This window comes from Bolinopsis microptera, chromosome 4, assembly GCF_026151205.1.
Source record: "Bolinopsis microptera isolate Bmic1 chromosome 4, MBARI_Bmic_1.0, whole genome shotgun sequence".
Classification (NCBI taxonomy): domain Eukaryota; kingdom Metazoa; phylum Ctenophora; class Tentaculata; order Lobata; family Bolinopsidae; genus Bolinopsis; species Bolinopsis microptera.
In genome coordinates, this window is record NC_087075.1 from 10,927,194 (window position 1) to 10,952,872 (window position 25,679).

The following is a 25,679-nucleotide window of genomic DNA, read 5'->3' on the forward strand; positions in this document are numbered from 1 at the left end:
TTAAAATTGGGTAATTATAGGCCTGTCAAGGATTTCAGCCTAATTAAGAGCTGATCAATTGCAGCTAGTTGTGCCATATAAGGGATAACTGAGGTCACGTGACATTCAGTCCTATCACGTGACCGCTAATCCTATCACGTGACCTTGATTCGTAAAGCCTCGGGCACGTGATCACATTCGTAACGTGTCGTATGCCGACTAGGAGATTTTGTGACGTCACCAGAGCTGAAGCTACTTGATCAGGCCTTATATGGAATAATATCGTGTATCGGGTGTAATTGGACCCAATTAGAGCAGCTGAGCGCTCAATTATAGCAGCTTCTGGTACCACCTTCTGAAACCCAGCAGACAGCTGGCCCAGAGAATCGAAATTAGAAGGATTTTTTCCTTTTCACCCTTTTGAAAAAAGGCAATAGTGAAAGGTTACGAATGGACGTTTTTGCAGAGAAACGTGGATTTTGGAGATTGCAGTAGGTGGGTCTGAATATGTCGTCAGTCCTTCCTTACTTCCGTTAGTAACCATGCAACGAAAAAGTTGCGCGCGCGAGGATTGCTTGCGGAGATGTGATGTATAGATAGCCTGTGATCTATGAATGCGCGGCGCAACTGTGTTTTAATGTATACGATGTAATTTATAATATTAGGTTATAATAATAAATATAAGCCCAATTTGTACGTGGCACGCGTAGTGTATTGATTTGTACACGAGTATAGTTACCTTTGCTTACAATTTAAGTTCTTTGCTTTACAAGTTAAGTTCTTTGGCAATTGAACTGAATTTCAAGTGTTTCCTGTACTTAATGCATAATTTATCAATATTATTATCATGAAGACTGAAGTGAGCTGATTGGAGCTTATACTTAAATTTATAGTAAATGTGAAATGGAAATCTAGCGTCCGCCAAAACGAAACAACGGGCGCTATTCTTGTTTATTGATGGAAATCGAAGCGGAAACCTTGTAACCCTATGTTTTCGATGACGCCGAACAAGATTAAACAGGTTATAATTGTCCTACTCTCGTGTAAATTGCTCTAAAACGTGATTGAAATTGTAATGATGCTATCAATTGTAATACAGTTTTTACATTAAGCTGAGCGACGTAACGGCTGGCATTCCTGGGCCGCACTCATCCCAGATTGTCATTCCGCCGCAGCTTCAATTTATCTGGATATTACAGCCTGGGGTCCCCAGGTAACGACTGGAACCGCTATATCTGCCTAATCTCAGCTATTGTAAATAACGAAGCCTGTGATCCGCACATCAGGTATTGACCACATTGAACGGGCTTGAATCGAACAAGCCGTGTTATTAATATTAAAGATATTAATACCAAAAATCGTATTACTAGATTACCTTCTTGTCATTTGTGCGAAGTGCGTACTCTTTATACTGCAGTTTGAAGTGCATTACAGAGTTAATGTTATGTGTATTATACAGTTACAGTTATGTAACTGTTGCACACAGTAAAACTTACTGCGATCGCGCTGATAAGAAGTGAACTGATAAGAGTCGAGTAAAATTGCAACGTAACTAAAATCAATGTAACACCGCTATATGAATAGTGATCATTTCTCAAATAGTTTTCTCAATATTGCAATGAAGTTGTCCGATTTTATTGATGGAACGTGTGACAGCCTTCCATGTCACAGTCCTCCGTCAAACAAGGACATCCTTCGTTTTCTTTTGAGCCACAAGGAAAACCATGCGACTCATGTCGATTTAATGCTGGCCGAGGTTTCAAGTTTGATATTAAGTCATTACAGTACCATCGAAATGTACAGGCAAACGGACTTCTTTCAGCCTTGCAATATTGTCAAGTGAGTGCTAGTGTTTTTTAGGTATTTACCCTACAGCACAGGTTGTTCACGATACATCAGTCCGGTTTCAAACATATATTTTCTGCTGGGGGAAAATAAGAGAAATATAGCCGATCGATCTTTCATAAATTAATCTACAGATGTTTGAAACCAAACCAATGACCAATGTTTCATGAACAATCTGTAGTTGTACTGTATGCATATTTATATTAGGCACTTAGTTTCTCTTATATTAATGTAATTTAGAAACTTTCTATATTTAATTGAGCAAAGACTGCACTTCATGCTGGCCAGAGCAATATTTCACACGAGACTGCAGTATATTGCCGATCCAGCCACGTCGACGATGATCCCGTCAGTGATCTCATGATATTCATCTAGCAATGACAGCCCTTTTAGTTCTGGCAACAAGGTAAGAAAAATCGTTTTCATTTTATTTTGAAATGACAATATTAATGTAATTATAATTCAGGAAGATCAAGGGCCTCTACGACAAATTGAAAAAGCGCATGAACCGGACAATACGCCCGAATGGAAAACCGCGGATATTTTGCAAGCCAGAGATTAACAGAAATGCAAAATCGTACCTTGACCTTGTCATTTACAACACTGACATCGAGGATAAAGATCCGGTGAGAAAGACTAAGTCTTTCAAACCGTACCATTTATTTGGTCTCTGTTACAAAACTGCGTGCAGTAAGTTCATTTCAAATTGTATTTACTATGACGTAACTATTAATATTATATTATTGTATTAATAAAGTGATTGACATACGTTTGTATTCAAAGCTATAAGGTCAAAGTGAAAACAATACGGATGGTATTGAATTTAAAAAGGAAAGTTTATGATAACAAGTTATATTTTAGAAGAGCTGAAGTGGGCTGCAGTCACTATTCCATCGGTAGTAAGGGTGCATCCCTCTGATCCTGATCAATTCGACAGGTTCATAGAATCACCTTTGGTGACGAAATATCCCTGCCACCAGCAAGCAGTCGAAAGAGCGGTGGCACTGATGACAGAATCAAAGCTGAAGTGTGCTAACAAAGACATGAAAGCAGGACACCACATTGTTGTCTCTGAGGAGAGGCAACAAAATCCAGGAAAACAGAGGAAGTTCAAAAAACTAATGAAATGATTTATTAAAAGAGAACACTCGTTATATAATATTTTGTATGATGTTTCACAATATTGAGTTTATTCCCGAAAATTTCGAGACTACTTCTTTAAAATTAGCTTTCTCTGGATGATATGCAGACTGCAGCGAAGAAATAGCAAACAGTCATAAATATGTTAGTGATTCCATCGCTATACTTCGTCCACACACTGAACTTAGCAATCTTGATTATGAGTATTAAACAATGCAATATATATATAAATAGATTTTAATTGATGACATTCAAGTGCATTTTGAAAAAATTTACCCGATACTATGATATTTTTTATAGTAATAACACGACGTTCAATTCAAGCCCATTCAATGACTGATGTGCGGATCACAGGCTTCGTTATTGACAATAACTGAGATTAGGCAGATATAGTGGTTCCAGTCGTTACCTGGGGACCCCAGGCTGTAATATTCAGAAAAATTGAAGCTGCGGCGGAATGACAATCTGGGATGAGTGCGGCCCAGGAATGCCAGCCGTTCAGCTTAATGTAAAAACTGTATTACAATTGATAGCATCATTACAATTTCAATCACGTTTTAGAGCAATTTACACGAGAGTAGAACAATTATAACCTGTTTAATCTTGTTCGGCGTCATCGAAAACATAGGGTTACAAGGTTTCCGCTTCGATTTCCATCAATAAAAAATCCTTCTAATTTCGATTCTCTGGGCCAGCTGTCTGCTGGGTTTCAGAAGGTGGTACCAGATGCTGCTATAATTGAGCGCTCAGCTGCTCTAATTGGGTCCAATTACACCCGATACACGATATTATTCCATACAAGGCCTGATCAAGTAGCTTCAGCTCTGGTGACGTCACAAAATCTCCTAGTCGGCATACGACACGTTACGAATGTGATCACGTGCCCGAGGCTTTACGAATCAAGGTCACGTGATAGGATTAGCGGTCACGTGATAGGACTGAATGTCACGTGACCTCAGTTATCCCTTATATGGCACAACTAGCTGCAATTGATCAGCTCTTAATTAGGCTGAAATCCTTGACAGGCCTATAATTACCCAATTTTAAATGAACGATATCTCATCCTACAGAATGATGAGAGCGTAAACAAAATGCTTCCCGGAATCAGCACAATGCAGGGAACAAGATGCTGTTGGAATATCAATTATTCATCTTCCACCCGTAGTCCCTACGAAATTGTAACCGGTCAAAGATCAGCGCGTGTGTGTAATTGTTTTGCGCAAGCGATTTTTGTTCGTGCGCCCTGAAAATCACGTCTAAAAATCTATCTTCTCCTACATTTTTTTAGCAATCACCCTGAAAGGGAACATTTAAAAGAGATGAGCCAGACAGAATTTTAAAATAGGCCTTGTAGGAGAGAATAGATTTTTAGATGTGATTCTCAGGGCGCACGATCAAAAACCGCTCGCGCAATACAATTACACACACGCACTGACCTCTGACCGGCAATAATTTCCGCTAGGAACAACATTTTTCCATGGAACCAAAAACACAGCTGATCATAGCTATCACTTCCCCCTATCAGAAACAACTATAAAGTCAATTTCGAGAGAATTTCTTGTGCTTCCAAGGCATATATCTGGAGATCCAACGATACGATTTTCTTGAAACTTTCTAGATAGTAAGATAGCTTTGAGACAAATAATTTGTGCAAGTTTGGGTGAATTTCTATGTGCCAAATTTGAGATATCACTTCAAACACAAGAAAATAGTGCTGTCGGACAGATGTCGCTGTTACCAATTGCAATTTTAATGAAGACCCCCCCCCCCCCCCCCGCGCCAGCCCCCCGGTCCCCTTAATAGCTCCTTTCACTTTTCATTATTTCAGGATAGAGGGGTGTCCTGAAGCGTTCAACTACACAAATCAGCCATGTGCGTACAGGCGCAGAGCTCAGAACTTCTTTCAGATAGACTATCGTCTCTTGGAAAGTGAAATAAGTGTTTCTCTTTCTTGTGGTAAGAACTCACCCTATTTACTTAGTTTTTTAATTAGTACTGTAATTAAGAACCGACCGGCTAAATATGGTTCCGGCGAGAATTTCAATTAACTTCTGCTGGCAGCATAAATTATTCTTGAATAATCACATCACAAGCTTACATCCAGAAAGTTTAAAATTTCCTCGCAGTTCAATGATTTATGATTCCCCCTAACAATTTTCTTATGCTTTAAAAAAGGTGAGGTCTTCTAAAAAATTTCCTCTTTGGCATCAAATTTCCTCCAAAATTTCCTCGCAGATTACTGCCATCTTTCTGGATGTGAGGTGTTGAGCGATTGTGCGGATGGAAAATCTTAACTTTATTTTAAATACTTGTTTCATTTAATTGAGTATATTATAACTTTTCCATAATGATTAAATAACTACCATATAAAATTCTACATGCTTTGAAAAGTTAATAATAATATCTAGTTATTACCTAAAATATACACATAACATCACACATTTCAGACAACGGACCGGAAATAACAGATTGGCAAGACTTCTCAAAAAGTGACAGTATAAATCTAACAGTCAACATGGAAGAAGTAGAATCATACTACGTCAGATTACCTTGCTACGACTTCATCTCCTTCACACTCTTCCTGTACGCTGGAGATGAACAGAACTCCCAAATTACGCTCTTCAATTATAAAGATAACAGTATTGGTAACATTTACTGTAATGGCGGAGAAAGAACATATTTCACCATTTCTGAGGAGTGGGAGTGCGTGGATGATAAACAGTACATGGTTGTGGAGTAAGAAACAAATTGTTATTTTAACTAGGTACTAAGTTCATGAATTGTCAATAAAACGTATAGCTTGTGTTGTACAATACCGTGCAACTGATAACCGCTAATATAAATTTAAAAGTACCAATTATGATAACTATCATTGAAGCCCGAATATGATATGCTTTACACACAAAAACATAAAACATATTTTAGGGTGGAAAAAACAAACGATCACGTTGCAATAAAGAACAAAGGAAACACCTTGTACAACAAAATATTCGGCTCTGGAGACGAAAACTGTATCAAGACAACTGAAAAAGTTGGCACCCAAGTTTGGGACTACGAAGGTTCCCTCTCCCTTGCCTTTAATTCCACGGAAGGTCCGTATACCCTGTCTATAATGATAATACAAATCTTGAAGTAAATTGTGTGTACTCGCATATCCGATATTATGTAAGTTCTATAATCTAAACACTGTGTGCTTTCCAGAAGCGACTGTCGAAGAGATGCCGAATTATGTTTTCTTTACTTCTGATAACTTGGTAGAAACTTGCGGTCTTAGTTTAGATAAATGGAACGGAATCGTATTCGAAAACTTCGATCCCAGTGATAAATACGGTGCTGGATTAACAGGTTTATAGAAATTATAATAATATAATAATATATTTACATAATATTTGCTCGAATATAATATAACAGGTTTATAAAATATATTTACATAATATTTGCTCGAATATAATATACTATTATATAGTCTTATAGTTAACAGCATATGATATTACGTTAACGTTGATAAATATACATTATAACGATGCAATGTACTTACAACCTGTATCCTGAAATGTTTAAAACTCAAGTAAATATCACACCAAACCATTTAATGATTATTTGTACACTTTTGTTCAAATTTCTCATTTGCTCATATCATCTCTCACAGCCAGCCGCTCTGACATGGTTAACCACCTTCCTTGTGTTGTTGGTTAATCATGAGCGGGATATAAATACCTCATTTCATAATGTAAAGACCATCCCCCAGTTGACTCGAACGAATAACCAACCCCTTCCTACGCTCCTCACCTCTATCAAACCACATTCCGCACCCTAACAACCCACATTCCGCACCCTAACAAACCACATTCCACATTTCTCACAAAGTTTTGTTAACACCAGAGAACATTCATATATTTTGATATTACACTCAATATTCAAATTGGATTCTCTCATAAACTTAATAGGAGCTGATAAATTATTGAGAGAGTAGGAATAGCACAACTATCAAGTATTATGTTTAAAAATGATTAATTATTCAGCTTTATATTCTTAACTTGTAACTATTTGATTTAGTCATTCGGCACATTTGTAATGTGGTAATAATACAGAAGCCAAATAATTTGTTATATTAATAAAAACGGAGCTTATGTACGATCACATGAATAAACATTCCATTCTTGAACTATATACGTCTCATTCATATTTCGATACTGCCCATATTTACTAAGACCCAAAACAGAATACAAACATGCTAATTAATATTCACTCATATTGCAGTACTTTTCGTACATCCATATCAATTCATCACCCGATTATAGTTAATCTAGTTAATGAAGTATAACAGGAGAAACCCACTGAACTAACTATATTCCAGGTGATGATGTATGTCTTAATCATAATATTCATGATATCGATGTTGGTTGGATGTTCTGAACAGGTATGAAAATGTAGAAAGAAAAACCTCTTTAAAAAGTTAAAACTTATTATATACCTTACTCGGGATTATTATGACCGGGATAAAGTGGTGGGTTTAGGGTAATTTCGCCATATTTTTCCCGAACCACATTTTCACCGGTCGTTAATAAACCCGCCTACTCAGCTTTTAGGGTTCCCAAGGGGTATGGGTGCTCATATTTTAATCGTTGTCTTATATTCACTAAAGAAGACTATTGGGACACTTGTTGTAGGTTTTCCGACTTCATTTGGCTAAAATTGCAAAAAATTCACCTTTTTGCCCAATTCTTGTCATATATCCTTATTGTCAAATTTGATTTAAATAGGCCAATTTTTAATTTCTTAGGTATTGACTATCTCCACATAATGAAATAGGACTCAAAGTGAAAGTAACAGTTAAATTAAAACTTGAATTAATTAAAACTGATGAAAGGGATGATCCAGATGAAGATAACGAAGATGATTACAACTTATTGGAAGACTAAACAGCTCTCCCTTTATCTTAATATCGATCTGGTTGTTATATACGCTTCAAATGTTAAAATTATTTTCCATCTAGTTTGATTAACCACGAGTCATTATTTTAGTCTACCTTCAACAATTATTGATAATTCGACTTGTTTCACAAGTTTTAGCAATGCGAAAATTTCTAAACTTGCTTATCTCTAATAAGGAAATTTACATCTGAGACAAAATTTTTGAATCTAAAATTGAAAGGTTGGACACCGGTAAAATGGCGACCGGGAAAATGTGGTGGGTTTTGAGCAATTTCGCCATATTTTTCCCGAACCATATTTTAACCGGTCGTTAATAAACCCGTCGTAATAATCCCGAGTAAGGTAGGCTGTAATGCTGTATTCTAAGCACAAAAATACATTTTTAATACATTTTTAATACATTTTTAATACAAGTTTTATGTGTGGATTTTGTATTTTTAAGCTATTTTGATTTCTGTGATTGTTATGAAATGAATTTTTCGCAGTCGTTTCCAGAATCAGTGCAAGATAAAGTTAATCCCATACCGAATAGGAGACAGCGCAGATATGTAAATGCACAGGAGTACATGAGCGCTGATGATGTACCAAAATACTTGGTAAATATGGATTATGATCAATACTATCCCCGTTAAGAGATATCGATTATTTGCTTACATAACTAAACGATACACTTATTTAATCTTATAATTTTATTACTATGCTACAAATTCAGATTCCCACTCGCCCTTTCAATATATTCTTAATAATCCCAGAATATAATACCATATAATTATATAACAAATAATATAACGACAGGTTAGAATTAACCGTGTAGTAGGCTCGAACACAATTACAATGTGTACGGGTAGTATCATAGCGGCTAACTTGGTACTCACTAGCGGTGGTTGTCTTCATGAAGATTGGGCTACCTTTGATAAGGAGAAACGACTTGTTCCAATCTCGCAAATAGAGGTATATTGAGTGTTTTCCACGTTTATTCGGAATTTAATTTCTTAAATTTTTACGGTTACTTGGGTGGATTAATGTTGTGTTGATCTCTTGTGAGCTGAGGTGTGATCGTTTATCAAGACTCCTTACACTCTTTACTCCTTACACTCCTTACACTCCTTACACTCCTTACACTCCTTACACTCCTTACACTCCTTACTCCTTACACTCCTTACTCCTTACACTGTTTACTCCTTACACTCCATACACTCCTTACACGACTTACTCCTTACACTTGTTAGTCCTTACACTCCTTACTCCTTACACTCATGACTCCTTGCTCTCCTTACTCATTACTCCTTACACTCGTGATTCCTTGCTCTCCTTACTCCAAGTTACTCCTTACACCCATGGGCCATGACTCCTTACTCCTTACACTCCTGACTTCTTACAATCCTGACCCCTTACTCCTTTTAAATGTACGTTACAAATGTTTAAGTAAAGTAAATTTTGAAGGTGGTTGCCGGACGCTACAAGTCGTCAGTGACGAATTCGACAAAGGAGCAGATCCGGTCCCCTTTACAGATGTACATACATCCTGAGCTAAAGATGGTCGATCATAGGAAGATGTGGCAGGTATGATTGATGCTGGGGGGTGGGGGGGAGGGCCGGGGGTGGGGGGGAGGGCCGGGGGTGGGGGGAGGGCCGGGGGTGGGGGGAGGGCCGGGGGTGGGGGGTAGGGCCGGGGGTGGGGGGAGGGCCGGGGTGGGGGGAGGGCCGGGGGTGGGGGGGAGGGCCGGGGGGGGGGGGGTTCTAGAAGGGGAGACGGGAAGCACAGGCTGAGACCTAGCCTTTCACCTTAGTCATTATATTATCTCCTTTTGTTTACTATCTATATAATACAGATTACAGGTTGCATGCTCTGAAATGTGATTAACATTCGGTTTTCAGGGTCATAGCATGGCCTTGATTGACTGTGTAATTTATATGGAAGCTTATTTCCATCAAAATTTCAGAACGATATTGCCATAATTCAAGTTGATGACTTCAAATTTGGCATGGAAACAGATGTCGATAAAATAGAACTGTGGCTGTCACACTTTGCTGTCAATGAGTCGGACTATTACACAACGCTCTGTGCATCAGGTAGATTAATAAGATAGTCTTTATTCGGTTACTGAGATAGTCTTAATTAGATTAATAATATAGTCTTTATTAGGTTACTGAGATAGTCTTAGTTAGTTTAATAATATAGTCTTAATTAGGTAACTGAGATAGTATTTATAAGGCTACTGAGATAGTCCTTATTGGGCTACTGAGATAGTCTTAATTAGGGTCTTTATTTAAAACTCCTCATATTTAAAATACGAACTACGTATAGATATGATATATAAATCCTATCTATCGATAATCTATATAATATATATTATGTATCATGTAATATGCATAAATATGTGTGATGCGCGTTAGCTGATGTTGAGTATGAAATCGACAAGTTTAAGATTGATGGTGATCATGAAGACATAAAGGCGACCCACTTGTGAATATAATTAAAATAAAATAGTTTCGGCTTTTTTCAATAAATGTAATAGATTTGTTGTGTTGGAGGGTTATATTTTTATAAAAATGATACGAAATGTTTGTTAAGCAGGAGCTTTCGAAATATATGTGTGTCTTCAGCTGTAGTGTTGTAATCTATATATATATATAAGATATATAATTTAGAAGATACGATACAGTTCTAGCTATGTTTTTAACCAATTATTTCGAGATACGTTCCCTATTTTCAAAGATAATCTCCGGCCAGCAGCAACTAAATTTTCAGAGTATTTTATTAAGAATGTACTCACACTCTGGCAATTAACCAATTAATAATAATAGAAATCCTATATTATAATTAAATTTTCCAGGATACGGCGACTGGGGCTCCCACAATTCCAAACAATATGACAACCTGTTTGACTCATGGTACCCCATCCAACGTGACTTACCCCAGTATCAGTACCTGGCTTACATTGACGGTGGTAAATGTGACACTAAGAACTCCCATGTTAACGATGTGGAGGATAAAATGGTGACTCATAGACCCAACGCTGTCAACCAGTATTCTGCTAAGCCGTGAGTCGTGCTGCTGAATCCAGAGCTTCAATTGGCAATTTATGGCATGTTTGTGAATGTTATGATCTATGAACAAATTACCCATCACTGCACTGGTCACATTGTTTTCCTGTAATTTTTTCAAAAATGATGAGCTGCAATTTATTTAGTCTAGAAAAAGCTCATGTCAAACTTTCCAGATTGACAGCTAAATTGTGTTTTACTTTCCAGATTGATGACAGCTAAATTGTGTTTTACTTTCCAGATTGATGACAGCTAAATTGTGTTTTACTTTCCAGATTGATGACAGCTAAAAGGTGTTTTTACAAATCATCAGAACTTGGTTTAGTCGGATACATCCCCACTAAAGGTGACCACGGAGGTCCTATAACCTGGACCAGTAAAGACAACAACATTACTTATCAGGTACCCAGCTGTTAATATCAAGTAATTTTTTGGTTTTCAAGTGTGCCTGTTAATTTAAATTTATATGATTATATAACGGGTATGTAGAATAACACAGTCATGTGTTTTACAGGTAATGCTTGTACCGTGGGAACCAGAATCTAAAGCCTCGTTCGAGACGGATATGAACTATGTTCACTGGGGTGAACTGCTTTCCTATTACACAGATTTTATCGGTAAGTTTTAAAATTCTTATCTGTTACACCATTTAACATGTTATATTATAAAATTCTATTTTGACCAAAAGTAATGCTTGACCTCTTGACCTTTATCAAATTTTTATGACCATTTAAAACATTTTATCTGTCGACTGTCAATATTATTCTCAGGAAAGGTATTTGACGCAGCGGCAGCTACAAGCAACGCTGCTCACAAGCCCGAGGCCGAGTTCACAGATTGGACTTCTTTCACTCAGACGGTGTCCCTTAAGTATTTCGGCCACTTTCAGTATTACGCCAACTTCGCAGTGAAACCTATGAAACATGTTCAGGTTAGACTGCAGTGGATGTTTATTGTGTAATATGAAAAAGGGCACTTGATGAATGTATCCATACATAATAATTAATATTGTTTGATGGTTATATTTGGGGGGGGGGGGGGGGGGGGGGATTTCAACAAAACCCTTTAAAATTAAATCTTGTTTAAAAAGAGACTTTTTGGCTATAAAGCGATGTATAAATTTCTAGTTATTATTATATTATTATTAAAGTCCTGAGCTCAGCACAGACCAATCGGCCATCTGCATCACCCCCCTCAGCTCCCCTAATTTGAGCTCAGCACGGACCCATCACCCCCCTCAGCTCCCCTAATTTGAGCTCAGCACGGACCCATCACCCCCTCAGCTCCTCTAATTTGAGCTCAGCACGGACCCATCACCCCCTCAGCTCCTCTAATTTGAGCTCAGCACGGACCCATCACCCCACTCAGCTCCCCTAATGTGAGCTCAGCACGGACCCATCACCCCACTCAGCTCCCCTAATTTGAGCTCAGCACGGACCCATCACCCCCCTCAGCTCCCCTAATTTGAGCTCAGCACGGACCCATCACCCCCTCAGCTCCCCTAATTTGAGCTCAGCACGGACCCATCACCCCCTCAGCTCCCCTAATTTGAGCTCAGCACGGACCCATCACCCCACTCATGACTCAGCTCCCCTAATTTGAGCTCAGCACGGACCCATCACCCCCTCAGCTCCCATAATTTGAGCTCAGCACGGACCCATCACCCCTTCAGCTCCCCTAATTTGAGCTCAGCACGGACCCATCACCCCCTCAGCTCCCCTAATTTGAGCTCAGCACGGACCCATCACCCCACTCATGACTCAGCTCCCCTAATTTGAGCTCAGCACGGACCCATCACCCCCCTCAGCTCCCCTAATTTGAGCTCAGCACGGACCCATCACCCCACTCAGCTCCCCAAATTTGAGCTCAGCACGGACCCATCACCCCCTCAGCTCCCCTACTTTGAGCTCAGCACGGACCCATCACCCCACTCAGCTCCCCTAATTTGAGCTCAACACGGACCCATCACCCCCCTCAGCTCCCCTAATTTGAGCTCAGCACGGACCCATCACCCCCCTCAGCTCCCCTAATTTGAGCTCAGCACGGACCCATCACCCCCTCAGCTCCCCTACTTTGAGCTCAGCACGGACCCATCACCCCACTCAGCTCCCCTAATTTGAGCTCAGCACGGACCCATCACCCCACTCAGCTCCCCTAAATTGAGCTCAGCACGGACCCATTACCCCACTCAGCTCCCCTAATTTGAGCTCAGCACGGACGGCGGACCCATCACCCCCTCAGCTCCCCTAATTTGAGCTCAGCACGGACCCATCACCCCACTCAGCTCCCCTAATTTGAGCTCAGCACGGACCCATCACCCCCTCAACTCCCCTACTTTGAGCTCAGCACGGACCCATCAACCCACTCAGCTCCCCTAATTTGAGCTCAGCACGGACCCATCACCCCCCTCAGCTCCCCTAATTTGAGCTCAGCACGGACCCATCACCCCCCTCAGCTCCCCTAATTTGAGCTCAGCACGGACCCATCACCCCCTCAGCTCCCCTACTTTGAGCTCAGCACGGACCCATCACCCCACTCAGCTCCCCTAACTTGAGCTCAGCACGGACCCATCACCCCACTCAGCTCCCCTAAATTGAGCTCAGCACGGACCCATCACCCCACTCAGCTCCCCTAATTTGAGCTCAGCACGGACGGCGGACCCATCACCCCCCTCAGCTCCCCTAATTTGAGCTCAGCACGGACCCATCACCCCACTCAGCTCCCCTAATTTGAGCTCAGCACGGACCCATCACCCCCTCAGCTCCCCTACTTTGAGCTCAGCACGGACCCATCACCCCACTCAGCTCCCCTAATTTGAGCTCAGCACGGACCCATCACCCCCCTCAGCTCCCCTAATTTGAGCTCAGCACGGACCCATCACCCCCCTCAGCTCCCCTAATTTGAGCTCAGCACGGACCCATCACCCCCCTCAGCTCCCCTAATTTGAGCTCAGCACGGACCCATCACCCCCTCAGCTCCCCTACTTTGAGCTCAGCACGGACCCATCACCCCACTCAGCTCCGCTAATTTGAGCTCAGCACGGACCCATCACCCCCCTCAGCTCCCCTAATTTGAGCTCAGCACGGACCCATCACCCCCCTCAGCTCCCCTAATTTGAGCTCAGCACGGACCCATCACCCCACTCAGCTCCCCTAATTTGAGCTCAGCACGGACCCATCACCCCACTCAGCTCCCCTAATTTGAGCTCAGCACGGACCCATCACCCCACTCAGCTCCCCTAATTTGAGCTCAGCACGGACCCATCACCCCACTCAGCTCCCCAAATTTGAGCTCAGCACGGACCCATCACCCCCCTCAGCTCTCCTAATTTGAGCCCAGCACGGACCCATCACCCCCCTCAGCTCCCCTAATTTGAGCTCAGCACGGACCCATCACCCCCCTCAGTTCCCCTAATTTGAGCTCAGCAAGGACCCATCACCCCACTCAGCTCCCCTAATTTGAGCTCAGCACGGACCCATCACCCCACTCAGCTCCCCTAATTTGAGCTCAGCACGGACCCATCACCCCACTCAGCTCCCCTAATTTGAGCTCAGCACGGACCCATCACCCCCCTCAGCTCCCCTAATTTGAGCTCAGCACGGACCCATCACCCCACTCAGCTCCCCTAATTTGAGCTCAGCACGAACCCATCACCCCCCTCAGCTCCCCTAATTTGAGCTCAGCACGGACCCATCACCCCCTCAGCTCCCCTAATTTGAGCTCAGCACGGACCCATCACCCCACTCAGCTCCCCTAATTTGAGCTCAGCACGGACCCATCACCCCCCTCAGCTCCCCTAATTTGAGCTCAGCACGGACCCATCACCCCACTCAGCTCCCCTAATTTGAGCTCAGCACGGACCCATCACCCCACTCAGCTCCCCTAATTTGAGCTCAGCACGGACCCATCACCCCCCTCAGCTCCCCTAATTTGAGCTCAGCACGGACCCATCACCCCCTCAGCTCCCCTAATTTGAGCTCAGCACGGACCCATCACCCCCCTCAGCTCCCCTAATTTGAGCTCAGCACGGACCCATCACCCCCTCAGCTCCCCTAATTTGAGCTCAGCACGGACCCATCACCCCCCTCAGCTCCCCAAATTTGAGCTCAGCACGGACCCATCACCCCACTCAGCTCCCCTAATTTGAGCTCAGCACGGACCCATCACCCCCTCTGCCCTCAGCTCCCCTAATTTGAGCTCAGCACGGACCCATCACCCCCCTCAGCTCCCCTAATTTGAGCTCAGCACGGACCCATCACCCCCTCAGCTCCTCTAATTTGAGCTCAGCACGGACCCATCACCCCCCTCAGCTCCCCAAATTTGAGCTCAGCACGGACCCTTTTGATTACCGGTCACGTGACTGCGCGCCCTAATTTGAGTGAGATTGCCAGTTCCAAACTAACACTCAACAGGTAAATATAACATTGAGTGGAGAGAACGCAGCCTACACCATGCGAAACAGTGTGATAAACGTGAGGGACATAGACACTAAGAAAGTTCTCCGACAATTTGTAGGGCTTAACAGGACTGTTACTGGTGGGTTGGACTTGAATGGGAATAATAATAAGAATATGCATATTCCTCGTGATATGTTGCGATCACAGGTGTATGTCCCATCAAATAGGACAGCCAGCAATTACACTTTTTAACAACTCTATTTGCCACTCTGAGTTGTGTATCTACCATCCTAGATAAACAATTAGATGATGAAATTATTAACCTCCCAGAGTCCGTGGTAGTGACAGCAGGAAGTGATGGAACTATCGGTGGTAAATGGGGATGTACTCTGAAGGACGGTGAGGGGTACACGGACCCCCCAACTGCTGATCCTGGCGCAAGTAAAAAATGGAAAATAGATTTATTTTTATTCACACTACCCTATATCTAGAAACACCAAACAACTTTGGATGTGAGCATATGACATACTTTTTAACTTGTTAATTTAAATAATTATAAATAAATGACTTACTGACTGACTGACTTAAGTCGGCTTCTTGGTCCGAGCAGCTACAATTCCTCGCCACACGTCGCGGTCAAGCATAACAGATCTTATCTCTTCAACACAGGAAAGGCTGGTGTCCTTCTTTAGCATGTCCAGAAACGTAAGGTGGGGCCTCCCCGGTCTCCTGTATCCATGCTGAGGGTCCCAGAACAGAAGTTGGTTTGCCAGAAGGTCGTCATGCCTGGCTACATGTCCAGACAGTCTCATTCTTCTGGAGGCTATCATCGCTGATGGCTTGGGGATGTTGCCGTATAAATCACTGTTGTTGATGATTTGTGGCCAACGTATGTTCAAGGCCATCCGGAGCATTCTAGTGTAGCATCCATTGATCCGCTTAGTCATGGATTGGCTTATCGTCCAAGCTTCAGAGCCGTACAGGAGTACGGACTCAACCGTTGCTCGAAAGACACGGATCTTTAAGTCCCTGCGCATTCCAGACTTCCAGGTTGTCTTTAACTGATGACAGGCCCCCCATGGTACCGCGACAATTGACCCCCCGACAATTGACCCCCCGACAATTGACCCCCCGACAATTGACCCCCTATGTAATTACACTGGGGTCAATTGTCGCGAAATCTAGGGTTTAGTACGACAATTGACCCCCCGACAATTGACCCCCCGACAATTAACCCCCCGACAATTGACCCCCCGACAATTGACCCTCTATGTAATTACACTGGGGTCAATTGTCGCGAAATCTAGGGCTTAGTACGACAATTGACCCCCCGACAATTGACCCCCCCGACAATTGTAATTAAACTGGGGTAAATTAATCGGGTTAGGGTTAGGGTTAGGGTTGGGGTTAGGGTTAGGGTTAGGGTTGGGGTTAGGGTCAGGGACAGCTGTTCCTGGGTCAGGGTCAGGGTCGGGGTCAGGGTCAGGGTCAGGGTCAGGGTCAGGGTCAGGGTCAGGGTCAGGGTCAGGGTCAGGGTCAGGGTCAGGGTCAGGGTCAGGGTCAGGGTCAGGGTCAGGGTCAGGGTCAGGGTCAGGGTCAGGGTCAGGGTCAGGGTCAGGGTCAGGGTCAGGGTCAGGGTCAGGGTCAGGGTCAGGGTCCGGTCAGGGTCAGAGTCAGGGTCAGGGTCAGGGTCAGGGTCAGGGTCAGGGTCAGGGTCAGGGTCAGGGTCAGGGTCAGGGTCAGGGTCAGGGTCAGGGTCAGGGTCAGGGTTAATTGTATTAAATTATATTTTCGGGGGTCAATTGTCGGGGGGTCAATTGTCGGGGGGTCAATTGTCGGGGGTCAATTGTCGGGGGGTTAATTGTCGGGGGGTCAATTGTCGGGGGTCAATTGTCGGGGGGTCAATTGTCGGGGGGTCAATTGTCGCCCACCCGCCCCCCATGCCTTTGCTTTCCTAACATCAAAGTCCTTCTCCGCACTCATTATTCTGCTTCCAAGGTAAACAAAGTCATCTACTTGCTCTATATCCTGCCCACTTGCTGCTTATAAATAAATAAAACCACATTATTAACAGCTCCTACTGTATTGGGTGATTACACAACCGATGGGACTGAAAGTGAACCAGAGGAAGTGAGTGAGGACACTTACACCTGTATAGATGCTCCAGGTAATGAAATTTGCTAAGCAAAATTCAGGTTGTGGCCACCAAAATACTGGAGAGGGATGCTCTGTTGTTAATTTGTTTATAAAATATAGTATAGTGCTATGTTAAAAGTACACAAAATCGTCCATCTAGTTTGACAACTTTTTCATATCTATTATATATATTATTTTCTCATTCACTTTCCCATGCAGTGAACTCAGAGGGTGGCGAACTCAATACACCATCTAGTTTTGTTCTAAACAGTAACTGGGAAACTGTTTTCTTTAACTCGACTGCTGGGAAATCGTTTGAAATTGAGTTCTGGATAAACAGACCTTCACACTCAGCTGATAAGGTCTCGTCAGATCACTTTCACTTTCACTTTCACTTTGATTAATTCTCTTTCTGCTTTAGTCGGTACTTAATTAACTTCTAACTTTGGTTGAAACTTTAAAACTGTCCATTTGATTGTTGACTGGAAGTGATTAGCGATTGGGTGATTTTTAGGGTACGGTGACACTGAAGGTTGACTATATTTACCTCGACAAAAATAAATACGTGGAAGAAGTTGAAGATCTTTGCGATTCAGGGTGCGTTACAGTTCGTTACAGTTCGTTACAGTGCGTTACAGTTCGTTACAGTGCGTTACAGTGTGTTACAGTTGTTGTAGCGTTACAGTTGTTGTAATTTTGGTGTAAAACTTTGTTTATTTCAAACTAAAAATAGATCTTAAGGCTGAGCGTGAGTTTGAGACGAATTTAGCTTTCATTTTAGACTTCACGTCTCCCGAAATAAAACTGCGAACAAAGTGAAACAAGGAACTAAGTAAACTTTAAAACCAAATTTTCGTCACACATTGGACTTTTTCAAGGTTCCCCTCTTGATAAAGTCCAATGCGTGACGAAAATTTGGTTTTACAGTTTACTTAGTTCCTTGTTTCACTTTGTTCGCAGTTTTATTTCGGGAGACGTGAAGTCTAAAATAAAAGCTAAATTCGTTTATTTCAAACTATAAAAGTATAACATTATCATTGGAGCACTCTTTAATTATAAGTTCGTTTGCATTGTACTGCATAACCAAATAAAATTATGTTAGATTTTAATTCCACTCTTATCTCAGTTTAACTTTTCACTTGCAGGCATATTATGTGCGTTGACGAACTCAGCTGTATCAATCCGGAACATGTTTGTGATAATGATCCCGACTGTTATGATAAAAACGACGAGACTTCCTGGTGTCTAGACAGACCTTGTCTTTACTCACAATACCAGTAAGTTAAATTATTTTTACTCACAATACCAGTAAGTAAAATTACTTTTATTGACAATACCAGTAAGTTTAATTAATAATACCGGGCCGGTTAATACAGGAGGTGACTGGGATTCCCGGTTGCAGCTTTCAATATGAGAATACCAGTTTTGGTCCCGGTCATCCCGGTCATCCCGGTCAAATCCCGGTAATTGTTGGTCCCGGTCCCGGTAAGATAGAAATCCCAGAAATTATTGGTCCCGGTCCCGGTCCCGGTCCCGGTAAATTGATAATCTCAGTCCTGGTCCCGGTCCCGGTCCCGGTCAAGTCACATTTTGTATCCCGGTCCCGGTCCCGGTCCCGGTCCCGGTCAGGCCTGAAATCATGTCCCGGTCACCTCCTGGGTTAATAATTAATTGTTAACGAGCGAGGGATGTTTTTCTAGCATCTTATTTTCACTACTCTATTTTGGCTCTAGTGGAGCTAATGGTTGTTTTAAAACTCAAGTAAGAGTAAGACCTCGTTAATTAATTCACACATATTATATGTGATTATTTTTGAAATAATATTAATACAATTTTCCATCTCAACTGAGGTAAAACAAGAACTTGTTGCAAAAATCAATAAATTAATTAAATAATAAACCGTCAGCACTTGTATTATCACTTTAGAAGTTGTTCTGGGTGACTGAGAATTTCAGTGAACTGAGTCTGAAAAAAAAACTACATAAAACTAAACAACATCAAAATAAGAGTAATTTTTGAGCAGAAATTTTAACACATAATAATTATATTTTGACGATAATTAACTTTAATTTGAAGAATGATAACTGAAAAATATTTGATTGGTAAAACTTATTATCGGGTAAAAATGGGATGGCAGAAATGTTGATAGATAACAAATTTGAGTGGCTAAAACTATGTGTGCACCGATTGTTTACACTGACCAAATTTCAGCCGTCAAGGTACATAATTATAATAACAGTTAACATACGTGAAATACCTGTCCTGTACTCACTCATAATCATAATGTACAGTGTAAGTAATAAGTAAGTAAGTGTACACAAACTTAATAAACTTAATGAACACTTTAAACAATAAACAATATTAAGTATTATTTAGTGTTGTTTAGCGACCATATAATCAGTAACATTGTAAGCTATATGCCGCTCTGCAAACTTCCAGTCTGTAATGTCACGTAACCATTTCTTTTGCCACTTCCACACACCTACCACAGTTACTTTGTTACCAGCAGCTGTGTGTCCTGACATAGTATTATACATGAACATTTCATGTGCGGAGATAATATCATGGAAATGTACTCCAGTGTCTTTGTAATACTCACTGTTTGTACAAAGTTCTGTTACCGTCAGGTTACCGTCTGGTTTAGTTCTTCTCAAGATAAAACCACATTTACATGTCTCTGTGCAGGTTCCTGTACCAGGGTGTTTAAAGGTATACAGGGTTTTCCACTCCTTATCTTCTGTTACTGTAATGAATTTATCACGTTTTATGATAACGTTCTGATGACATGTGGTGAGCTTATCATTACTCTTAATCTTATTGAGCATATTGATAATATCATCAGACTTTGCAAGATTGGAATAGTTTAAGGCAGCTATAATGGTATCTAAGTATTCGCCTGATATTTTTTGTAGCCTTTTGTCGCTGCAGAGGTTCTGAAGTGAAGCTAAAAATGTCATTGCCTCTTCTTTATCGGGTGTGTTTTTGTAGAAACGTAAAGCAATTGCTCGACCACCAGGAACATCGTTGTAACACGATCTTCAGAAATTTCCTTTATAATCTCATTCGTTTTTGTGCATCTACTAATTTGATTGATATATTTCTTATCATCATAAACCACATGCACCAACGATTTCGTTTTCTTTCTCTCTCTACGACTGGTGACCAATCTTGAAGTATCCGACATCAATCTTAAAGAAAACTGCATATCAGCAACTGATATTTCAGGTAAATTCGATATATCCTCAAAAACATGATGAAAAAGTTCTTCATTCCGTTCACTACAGAACGCGAGGTTCATTTTTTGAAGGAGATACTTAATCTTGTCTTGAAGTTTTCTTTGTCCGATCAAATTCTGCGTTATAGTTTGAAGAAACAGATCAGAGTTACTTCCTCCCAATGTCAACATCAGATCTATTTGCCCTTCCTCCAGTCTGTAAACATCCGACATATACTCGGAGATGAATGCTGAATTGTCCTGGACCACTAGACAGGACTTTAACTCGTTCAACATATCTTTATCCTCCCACTTTATAAAGATGTACCAGCTCTCATTCAATGTGAATGTCTTGTCTGCAGTTCCTGCAGCCGAGATGATTCTGCTCCTCAACCAACTAATACAGCTTCCCTTTAACCACTCAACTTCGAATACTCTGGAAAGTTTATGTATCTCTTTGTACATATGATCTTCAATCTCTACAAACTGTTTGTCCTCTAGTAAGGTTAAAAACAAGGTCACAGCTTCTGGTGTAAAGTCGTCAAATTCAAGCTCATCATACTTCAGCTCTTCTATTAGGTAACGAAACATACGACTTTCAACTGTGAGTCGTTCTTTTGAGACCAGCAAAGGATCTCCGTCTCTTATCTTGATTACAATATTTTGTTCTTCCATGGTCGCCTGTTAGAAATATTGTTAAATTCCAGTTTCTAATAATAAAACAAATTTAATAAAACAAATATTTATTTTTACGGCACAATCAAACAATGCAATACCCAGGTCAAGATTAAGGCGAGACTGTGAGTTAGGCTTATCGCACAAAATTTGTAAATAAACACAGAAAAAATGTAACAAGGTGTCCTTTTTCAGCATTACAGAATGAGCAGAAACGCGCGATTATATATAAATATTACTTAACTAGATATTTGATCTCGTGGCTTTGATGCAGATGGTTAGTAGGTCTGGTCCCAATTTGCAGATCGAGGGTTCGAATCCCGTCGAAGATAATTTTACGTACACTTTTTTTGGCAATAATGAAGAACTGATTATTCCTCGGTAATATAATCAGTAAAGCATAATACAGTAAGGTACGGGATTAAGGGTGACACATTTTTCGGCCGTTTTAAATATATATATATATATACTCTTTCCATACTGGACACCTAGTTAAGTCACTTTTAAACTTTATGCCACGGGGATTTTCATGGTCATTGATATTTTGGTCTTGATTGTTTTCAATTACTGCCAGAGTTACATCTAACAAGCCAGCGAGACCGATTTAATGTTAACATTTAACATAGCCAGCTCCAGGTTTCTTGTATGCAGGTCTAGCTTAGACAGTACAGAAAATATTGTAGCCACAAGTTATTATCCTTGACTATATTGACCTGCTAACTTTTAATACCCAGGATATGCTCATACAATCACTTTGTACAAAATAAGTACTTTTCGTCACTGCACGTTACACGTGACAATCGCACTAAGAACCCTTACAAGGCGAGGTTCATTGCAGGTGCCCGTTTTTGCGTTACGAAACAACTTAACGTCCAAGTTAACTGTTGTCTGAAACTTTTGAGGAAATACTTCAAGAAATACTGCGAGGCAATCTACAACAACAGCGGTATAAACATGTTTTGGAGCATAGATTCCTCAAGTGAATTCCTTGAAGCTATCAAAAATAGTGATGTTTATAATATACAAGTATATGATTTTACTACTCTTTATACCAGATTAGACTTGATTGAAGTAGAGAATATGATTAATGAAGTTGTTGATTTAATATTTTCAGACCGTAATAGATATATTTGTATTTCTAAAAGAGACAGTAATACATGTTTCTTTTCCAATAAAACCTATGATTCTCATGCCTGCTTTAGTCAAGATGACCTAAAAGAGGCTGTTAAATTTATTATTTATAACACTTATGTCGTCTTCGGTGGGATTGTATTCATACAAACTAATGGTATTCCTATGGGTGGAAATTCAAGTTCCCCTATAGCTGATCTCACTGTTGGCAAAAAGGAATTTAATTATATGAAACGTTTACTTCAGGAAAAGAAAATGGGATTAGCAAAGATATTATCCAATAATGAACGATATGTTGACGATTTATCTATTATTAACTACCTTTACTTTCATCAATTGATTAAAGATATTTATCCTAATTCATTGGAGATGGAGCGAGCTGGTTCCAATAATAAAATCATTAACTACCTTGATTTAAATATTAATATTTCCACAGAAGGACTAGAAATATCAGTGTATAACAAAACTGATGATTTTAATTTTCATGTTGTATCCCTTACATTTCCTCACAGTAACATCCCAACCGAGGTTGGCTACAACGTTTTTTCAAGTCAAGTTCTTAGATATGGTAATGTTTGCACTAGATTGGATATCTTTACCTCCCATCTTCACAAAATATTCAAAATTCTAATTGATAGAGGATATAGCCGTGATAGACTGATTAAAGGCATTAAACGTTGTCTGAGGAAATATGATAACGTTTTCAGGAAGTTCGGTATTCTAGATGACCATAACATTATTAAAGAACTCCCCTGATATCTTTTGATTTATTGAAACACGGGTACTAACTCTGCTAAACTGAACAAATTCTGAAACTTAGGTGAATAAGTGTACAACGTGCTAAACCGAAGTTCAGACTGACCAGTGAAAATGGGCGAGCGTACCAAGTGTCATTTTAATTAGAAGTTTTAGTCAGTGATTTATTATTGAAGCTTGTAATTACAATATCTAATGCTCCTATAATTACTTTAATTAATTGTTTGTTCCGTTATTCTTTTTCCTTCCTCTTTTCCTTGTCATCCCCTTTAGTTTTAAGATTCTTGCTATAAATGGCTACAGCTAACACTATTAATGCTAAGTACCAAACAACAAGTGGGAGGTGGATCGTTGGTATACCATTAAATCGATTTAACACCGCAATTCCAGTCGCAAGCCTGGGACCACTACTAGCATTGTCACAACATCTACAAAGCTGCCATATAGCCTGACTGACAATTTTCTCGACTGACTGACAATGTTTCTTCTTTTCCCCATTTAGAATACAATTTAGATTAATACATTTTAGCAGTGATTTATTATTGAAGCTTGTAATTACAATAACTAATGCTCCTGTAAATACTTTAATTAATTGTTTGTTCCGTTATTCTTTTTCCTTCCTCTTTTCCCTGTCATCCCCTTTAGTTTTAAGATTCTTGCTATAAATGGCTACAGCTAACACTATTAATGCTAAGTACCAAACAACAAGTGGGAGGTGGATCGTTGGTATACCATTAAATCGATTTAACACCGCAATTCCAGTCGCAAGTCTGGGACCACTACTAGCATAGTCAAAAGATCTACAAAGCTGCCATATAGCCTGACTGACAATTTTCTCGACTGACTGACAATGTTTCTTCTTTTTCCCCATTTAGAATACAAAGATTAGTACATTTTAGCTTATGATTAATATTATATTTTTACCTATAGTTTACCTAGATTTCAAATGGCCAAAATCCAGTCTCATCGCACTTTCTCAGGAATCTTGATAGGGGAATGCAATATCAATAATAAATAAATCAGGGGAAGTTTGAAGAGGTTTCAAGTGCCGAAGGCCACTGCTTATCTTTGGATTTGAGAGTGACCTGTGCTTGAAACCCCATCAACCATCCACTACGTCAATATACTTATTATACAATTAATATAGAAAAATATAATAATTAAAATTACTTATTGGTTTAGTTTGGTGACACAGGAGAGCCCAGTTGAGTTTTAGTTTGGGTTGAAGTTTTAAATCATAGTTTGAAAGGTTAGCCATGTTTCATCATTCGTGGCAGAGAGAGACGAGATATCATGTGTGCAGAGCCGTACCGGATGTAGAATTTGAGATATAATATAGATTAGTTACCATGTATTAGGGTCATCTCGATTTTGGAGGGATAGCAAGTGCTTTTTAAGGTTGGATTTAATAACTGTTTCACAAACAGTCAGTATATCATCAATTATCTCAAATCCTTAATTGTTTTATAATTTATTTTTGATTTATAACTCGTCACTTGCACTTACTGAATAACTTACGCTATTCAAACACTCAAAATAAGACACGATCGAATTTAAGGTAAGATAATAGAAAAAGTAAGATCACAACTTGAAACGGACTACATTCAAAGTTACAACAAAGAAGGCAGGAGTCCGAGCACATTAAAACGATGACCTCACACTGTCACAGATAAAAACGTAGATAAGACCGGCGTGCGTAATGTGATACCCTACTATACTACTCAACCAGCCATTATTGACTTTTTGTTTTGAAACCCCACGGTGGAGGTTGGCGTGTGCCGCAATTTATTGATCAATGGTTATTACATAAATGAAATTATAGAAGTCACACTAAAATATAATAATGTAAAATAAATATATTAAAGGGGGGGGTGTCACGTCCGTCTATGTCCGCTTGTCTCATAGAATCCAAAAAGGACAGGACATAGGCGGACATAGACGGACATAGGCGGACATAGACGGACATAGGCGGACATAGGCGGACATAAGCGGACATAGACGGACATAGGCGGACATAGGCGGACATTAATGGACACCTAAATTGCTAAATAAAATGTTCAATTTTTGCTGTTATAGGGGGATCATGTTTTTTGTCCGTTCGGTACCCTATATTTTCAAAACGGACAAAAATAGAGCGGACAAAAACGGACAAAAATGGACAAAAACGGACAAAAATGGAAATAACATTTAGATGCTTCCTCCTCCTACTCTTCCTCCTCCCCCTGGGTCTACCTGATCTTCCTCAGTCCTCTTCCTCCTCCCCTCCTCAGTCCTCCTCCTACTCCTCCTCCTCGTCCTCAGTCCTCCTCATCAGTCCTCAACAGTCCTCCTCCTCCCCAGTCCTCCTCCTCCTCCTGAGTCCTCCTCCTGGGTCCTCTTCCTGGGTCCTCCTCCTCCTCTTCATCCTCCTCCTCTTCCTCCTCA

The 25,679-nt window shown here is 40.6% G+C and overlaps 1 protein-coding gene across 3 annotated transcripts in view; it reads left to right on the forward strand.

Moving 5' to 3' along the window:
• The window catches only part of LOC134814281 (uncharacterized), an 81,681-nt gene that overhangs the window by 46,370 nt on the left and 9,632 nt on the right, over nt 1-25,679 (forward strand). The window contains exons 11-29 of one of the 3 annotated variants that reach the window (XM_063822368.1): nt 4,793-4,920; nt 5,412-5,700; nt 5,890-6,056; nt 6,166-6,309; nt 7,322-7,384; nt 8,384-8,494; nt 8,694-8,849; nt 9,342-9,461; nt 9,842-9,971; nt 10,736-10,943; nt 11,222-11,348; nt 11,461-11,563; nt 11,717-11,877; nt 15,359-15,482; nt 15,674-15,784; nt 17,418-17,510; nt 17,699-17,841; nt 17,994-18,076; nt 18,625-18,756. In XM_063822368.1, coding sequence (XP_063678438.1) covers nt 7,325-7,384; nt 8,384-8,494; nt 8,694-8,849; nt 9,342-9,461; nt 9,842-9,971; nt 10,736-10,943; nt 11,222-11,348; nt 11,461-11,563; nt 11,717-11,877; nt 15,359-15,482; nt 15,674-15,784; nt 17,418-17,510; nt 17,699-17,841; nt 17,994-18,076; nt 18,625-18,756 — 1,862 coding nt within the window. In that variant the 5' untranslated portion in view covers nt 4,793-4,920; nt 5,412-5,700; nt 5,890-6,056; nt 6,166-6,309; nt 7,322-7,324. Of the gene's footprint in view, nt 1-4,792; nt 4,921-5,411; nt 5,701-5,889; nt 6,057-6,165; nt 6,310-6,712; nt 7,130-7,321; nt 7,385-8,383; nt 8,495-8,693; nt 8,850-9,341; nt 9,462-9,841; nt 9,972-10,735; nt 10,944-11,221; nt 11,349-11,460; nt 11,564-11,716; nt 11,878-15,358; nt 15,483-15,673; nt 15,785-17,417; nt 17,511-17,698; nt 17,842-17,993; nt 18,077-18,624; nt 18,757-25,679 lie in introns of those variants that run through there. The other 2 variants (XM_063822367.1, XM_063822366.1) reach the window with 2 other exon arrangements.